At 34.5% G+C, this 6,696-nt stretch overlaps 1 protein-coding gene across 1 annotated transcript; it reads left to right on the top strand.

The window, feature by feature from the left end:
- Nucleotides 1-570: 570 nt before the first annotated feature.
- Nucleotides 571-2,951, top strand: LOC108465197 (uncharacterized). The gene is made up of 2 exons (XM_017765517.2): nt 571-2,092; nt 2,647-2,951. The coding sequence occupies exons 1-2, from the start codon at nt 689-691 to the stop codon at nt 2,758-2,760; spliced, it is 1,518 nt and encodes a 505-aa protein (XP_017621006.1). The 5' UTR covers nt 571-688; the 3' UTR covers nt 2,761-2,951.
- The last annotated feature ends 3,745 nt before the right edge of the window (nt 2,952-6,696 follow it).

The following is a 6,696-nucleotide window of genomic DNA, read 5'->3' as shown; positions in this document are numbered from 1 at the left end:
GTCAAATTAAATATTTTAGTAATGAAAGGATCTTATTAATATAATATCGACAGTTTAGAGTTGCAATTAGAATTATTTTAAAATTTGGCGACTAATTTAGAATGAAAATTATAGTTTATAGATGTATTGTGCAATTAACTCTTTCTTTCTACAATGGCATTTAATAAAAGGTCAATTGATAGTTTTGGTTCCTCTATTATGAAAACTTTTTGTTAAATCTCTATATTTTAGTTTGATATAAATTGATAATCTATTTTTTAATATCATTAATTAATTCAAATAGTTAACACTAATAATTATGGTAATTAAAATGTTATGTGGATTTTTTTCACATTTATCTTTTATGTTGTAATGAGTGAGTTTTTTTCTTAAAACAGGTTATATATTAATTAAATTAATTAATGGTATTAACTATTAACTATTTGTATTAGCTAATAATTTTGTTCTAAAAATAGGATTAAATCTTAAATGTGAATATAGTTGAGGGATGAAACCCAGAATTTGACGTTGATAAATAGATAATAAAATCGCACAAAAACTCAAATTTAAAAGAAACCATAAGAGACTTTAAAGGGATTTGATATCTTCCTCATTTCAAGAACCAAATTCTACCTACAAACAACCATTTTCCTTTTCCCTTTCTTTTCCACTGCTAACAGTTTGGTTCTTTATTTACAGATAACAGAGGATGTCATCTACTAGGGAAACCATGTTGGACCCTTTTAAAACGTGGAAATTCCTTGTTTCAACGATTACCATAAAACCAATTGATGTTTTAGTTTTCTTATTGAAAACAACCCTAGCTATTTTCATAGTTGCTTCAATCTCTCTGTTTTTTTACTTTGCTTTCTCTGTTCAGCCCCGTTGGCTCTCTTCTCCAATCTGCAATAATAGCCAACAAAAGTTCATTGCCAAAAATAGTTCTTCCAGTCAGGCTTATGGACGGACGAATTTGTCCCATATCCAGTTTGGCATCGGCGGCTCAGCCAAGACCTGGAACCAGCGCCGCCGTTTCTGTGAGCTATGGTGGAGACCTAACGTTTGCCGTGGGTTCGTTTGGCTGGATGAGAAGCCTCCCAATGGTGAAAACTTGCCACCTACATCTCCTCCCTACAAAATCTCCGAGGACACTTCCAGGTTCAAGTACACAAGTTGGTACGGATCACGTTCTGCTGTTCGTATGGCACGTATAGTGAAGGAAAGCTTCGAGCTTGGATTGGACAACGTGAGGTGGTTCGTAATGGGGGACGACGACACACTGTTTTTCCTCGAGAATTTGTTGACTGTTTTAAACAAATACGACCACAATCAAATGTATTACATTGGTGGGAACTCTGAGAGCGTGGAGCAAGATGTGATACACTCTTATAACATGGCTTATGGTGGCGGTGGATTCGCCATAAGCTACCCTTTAGCAGCTGAGCTCGTTAAGGTCTTAGATGGCTGCATTGATCGATACGCATCATTTTATGGGTCAGACCAGAAGGTTCAGGGTTGCATGAGCGAGATTGGTGTCCCAGCCACTAAAGAGCTTGGTTTCCATCAGTTAGATATTCGAGGGGACCCTTATGGTTTACTGTCAGCGCATCCTTTGGCGCCATTGGTGTCACTTCACCACCTCGATTATGTTCAACCCGTTTTTCCGGGTATGACACGGATTGGTTCACTCAAGAAGCTAATTACTGCTTATGAAAAGGATCCAAGTCGGGCCCTACAGCATAGTTTCTGTTACGATTTCAAGCGTAACTGGTCTATTTCAGTGTCGTGGGGCTACAATGTGCAGTTGTATCCGTCTCTGGTTACGGCCAAGAAGCTTGAAACGGCTTTTTCCACGTTTCAATCTTGGAGGACTTGGAGCAGTGGGCCTTTCACGTTTAATACCCGACCCGTTGAAAAAGACCCGTGTGAGAGACCCGTTATGTATTTCTTGGGTTCTGCTGAGAGGGTTAATGGGGATACAACCCTGACTACTTATGTGAGGAATGTCGAAGAGTCAGCCAAAGAATGTGATAAGCCGGACTATAGCCGGGCTGTGGCTGTTCAATTCTTCAATGTCTCGAGTGCAAGGTTGAACCCTGCCATTTGGAGGATGGTGAGCAGCTCCCTATCTAATCTTTTTACTCTCTTTGTCAATTTTTACTTTTAGTTGGCTCGTTCATTGTTTTGGTTGTTGAGTGCACTTTACCATTGTTAACTTGTTAGGTGGGTTAGCACTTATCAACTTGTCCTTGGTTGGTTGAACCCGACCGCAATAAATGGCCTAAAATGGCTGACTAATTGGTTCCATACACCACACGACACCAGTCCATGGAAGGCAAAACTAAACTTGACCTTTTCGTAGTTGAGTTTTTGAATTTTTTTAATCCAGACAAAGTGGTCATTAATTTACCTCACTTTGTAACAATCTGGTTGGCCAAGAATCCAACATGAGAAATTTGACCAAGTGGTCATTAATAAGTGACTTCACCTCAATCGTATAAAAAGGGTGCACGTATAGAGCAAAAAGGGAGATCGAATATTTGGTGTCCTTCAATTTTTGCGCAATTCGTGCGAGGCATGAAAAAGAAAATTAAAAAGCTTAGTTTGAAATTTGATTTTAGTGACTAGCAATGACACGTTTGGTTAAAAAAATTGTTGTATGAACAGGCGCCACGTAGACAATGCTGTGAGGTTATCAACAGTGGAGAAGGAGTGGACAGCCTGAGGGTCGAAGTCAAGATTAGAGCATGCCATCGGTTTGAGAGTGTCACTCCTCCATAGAATGTGCCAAACATTGACAATTCCCATGTAAATAACAAGATATTTGTACACTTGATTACATTATCCCTGCATAGTGCATACCTCCCACCCGGCCAGCCATTTTTGGCGAATTTGCTTTTAGCTATCTTAATCTTGTAATTTTACAAACATGACGATTGTAACAAGGAGAACTTCATTTCTTTCAAGGAAAATGATTGCCTCATCGTCTGCAACTCTGTGTGCATATTATGGACGTACATCAACTACAAACCTTAAAGATGAAAAATCAGTGAAGTTGTTTTGCAAGGAAAAAAAAAAACAGTATTAAATGTTCAATCTATAACTATATATTAAAAGGGTGTCCATGGTATTTTCATGGTGACACCTATATAGGGACAGAAATGCCTAATTTGAAATTTAGTCTTACACATTTTATTGTTTATATAATCAAGTTTATATTTGAAGCATTTAAAACGTTCAATTAAATCCATGCCTCTAATTTATATATTTGACATTTTTCTAAATTTAAATTAAAATAAGTTATATTTACTCGGTATAATAAAATGTTATGACCTTCCATGATGGTTATAAAATGGTTACTTGCATTTTAGTCCCTTATTATATTTAAATTTAATTTTTATATTTTAATTTTAATATAATTTCGTTTTTATATTTGTATAATATTATTGATTAGTAATATCATTAACTTTTCGATTAAAATATTACGTAGTTATATATAATTTAAAAGTGGGCTTTTAAATATGAAAATAGAAGGTATAAATTCTTAAAAGTAAATTGAAAATGAATAAAATATATAAAAAATAGAATATATTTTAATCTTTAAATTTTTACTCTATAATTTAACTTAAATAAATAATCAACTAAAACCCGTATCAAACATACTAATAAAGGGAATAAATTATGGCTTATAACTTTTGGCAAGTTTTGGATTTCTTATTTTCATATGTTTTAACAATTAACTTTTTATTCATTTTGTTATAGAAAATTAATAAAACAATAAATAAAAGTGGATGAAAATATGGGATAATTTTTATTGTCGTATTTTCACTTACAATGTGCTATTTATAAGCTCCTTTATATTTAATTACATTTAATGAACTCCATTTAATGATCTCTTGATTATAAATGAAGTAAAGAGTTTTAGTACTTTAATATCCTCAAGGGGTTATAGACATCCATTTAATTTACAACACTCCTCCTTAGATGTCTTTTAAATAAGAATGTGCCTTATTAAAACCTTTATTAGGAAAAACCCTGTAGGATAAAAACCTAATGAAGAAAAAATAGTACACAATCTCTTATTACAAGTTGCCTCGTTAAAAACCTTTACCAGGAAAACCCAATGGGACAAAACCTTGGTTAAAGGAAAAGAGTACAACGTGTTTTAGACTCCCCCTAATGACGACATCACATTATATCTTTGAGTCGACACATTCCAATCTTGTTTCGTAGTCTTTCAAATGTTGAAGTTGGCAATGCCTTGATAAAAAAATCTGTTAAATTATCACTAGAACAAATTTCTTGAACTTCTATGTCACCTTTCTTCTCAAGATCATGAGTGAAGAATAATTTTGGTGAAATATGTTTCGTTCTGTCACCATTGATATAACCACCCTTTAATTGAGCTATACATGCTGCATTATCTTTGTATAAGATAATTGGCATATTTTCCTGTAAAGGCAAATTGCATATCTTCTGGATATGTTGGGTTAATAACCTTAGCCAAACACACTCTCGGCTTGCCTCATGCATTGCAATTATTTCAGCATGATTTGAATAGGCAGTGGCTAATGTTTGCTTTGTCGAACGCCATGATATGGCAGTACCTCCACATGTAAATAAATATCCCTTTTAAGATCGACCTTTGTGTGGATCCGATAAATATCCAGCATCAGCATAACCAACTAATGGGGATTTTGAATCATTTGAATAAAATAACCCCATATCAATGGTCCCTCTAAGATATCTAAATACATGTTTAATTTCATTCCAATGTCTACATGTTGGAGAGGAACTAAATCTTGCTAACAAGTTTACAGCAAAAGCTATATCAGGTTTTGTGTTATTTGCAAGATAAATCAATGCTCCTATGGCACTTAGATATGGTACTTCAGGACCAAGAAACTCTTCATCATTCTCACAAGGACGAAATTGATCTTTATTCACATCTAACGATCGTACAACCATCGGGGTACTCAATGGATGTGCTTTATCCATATAAAATTTATTTAAGATCTTTTTCGTATAAGTTAACTGATAGACATGAATTCCATCTTTTTTTTTTTGCAACAAATGCTAACTGATATTTATTAGAACCACTGCTCAAGGAAAAAAAACAAAATAAAAAAAACAATAAATCTGAAACCTCACCATCAAACAGCAACATGAAAAGACATAGAAAATAAACAAAAATGAAACTAGCTGTAAAGTAAAAACTCCTAGAACCTACCAAAACCGACAGAAGAAGAAAACCACTTTAAGCCAAATGAAGCGAACCTGATATCAGCCAAACAAACCATTCTCTTCTCCTAGAAAAACTTGATTGCATCCATTAGACGCATGTCAAGTTTTTCACGTACTGCCAGACAAATAAGTCATCTAAACGTGATTGCATCCACCACAGGAGAATATGTCTCTTCATAATCAATGCCAGGCCTTTGCGAAAATCCTTGTGCTACAAATCATGATTTATATGTTACGACTTCATTTTTCTCATTTCGTTTTCGCACAAATATCCATTTATATCCTACCGGCTTTACATATTTAGGTGTTTGGACTATAGGTCCAAAAACTTCACGTTTAGAAAGTGAATTTAATTTTGCTTGAATTGTGTTTTTCCATTTTGGCTAATCTTTTCTATTTCTACATTCCTCAATAGATTTAGGCTCAGGATCCTCATTTTCTTTTGCTATTTCAATAGCAACGATATAAGCAAAATTATTGTCGGTAACTATATTTTTTCAGCTCTATCTTTTTCCTGAAGTAACATAACTTATTGAGATTTCTTCGTTATCACCATTTTCAGGTACCTGAACCTCTTGTGGGGTTTTTTGATTAGTTATATCTTTGGCCTCTTCTGGGGCACTTGCCTCCACAATAATACCATCTTGAATAATTGATCCTTTCCTTTTACGAGGATTTTTATCTTTGGAACCGATTGGCCTTCCACGCTTCAGGCGTGGATTACTTTACTAACAATTTACCTTATTGGGATATCAATTCGTATTAGAGCATTTTCAGCTGGTATGTGAGATTTTGTAATTCTCTTTAGGTCAGTAAATGAATCTGGCAGTTGATTGGCAATGTTTTGCAAATGTATAATCCTTTGAACTTCTTGTTCACATTGACTTGTACGAGGATCTAATTGAGATAATGATGATCCATTCCATGTAATTTCTTTTACCAGTTGTATTTTCTCTTCCCCTAATGTTGGGAATGTTGTTTCATCAAAATGAAAATCAATAAATCGTGCAGTAAATAAATCTCCGGTTAATGGTTCAACATTTTTAATTATAGAAGGAGATTCATAACCAACATATATTCCCAACCTCCTTTGAGGACCCATCTTTGTGCGTTGTGGTGGAGCAATTAGAACATATACTGCACATCCAAAAATTCTAAAATGGGAAAAATTTGGCTCCTGACCAAAAGCCAATTGTAATGGGGAGTACTTATACTTGTTGGCCTTAAGCGCATAAGTGCTGCTGCATGTAAAATAGCATATCCCCAAGCTGTAACAGGGAGTTTTGTTCTTATGAGTAATGGCAGAGCTATTAGTTGGAGGCGTTTGATAAACGTTTCAGCTAAACCATTTTGTGTATGAACATAAGCTACAGGATGTTCAACTTTTATCCCAATTGACATACAATAATCATTAAAATCTTGGGATGTAAACTCACCTGCATTATTAAGAAAAATAGTTTTGATTGCATAATC

This window comes from Gossypium arboreum, chromosome 13 (genome assembly GCF_025698485.1).
Source record: "Gossypium arboreum isolate Shixiya-1 chromosome 13, ASM2569848v2, whole genome shotgun sequence".
NCBI classification, from domain to species: domain Eukaryota; kingdom Viridiplantae; phylum Streptophyta; class Magnoliopsida; order Malvales; family Malvaceae; genus Gossypium; species Gossypium arboreum.
Note: the sequence above shows the minus strand (reverse complement) of the source record. Positions and strands in the feature narration are given on the sequence as shown.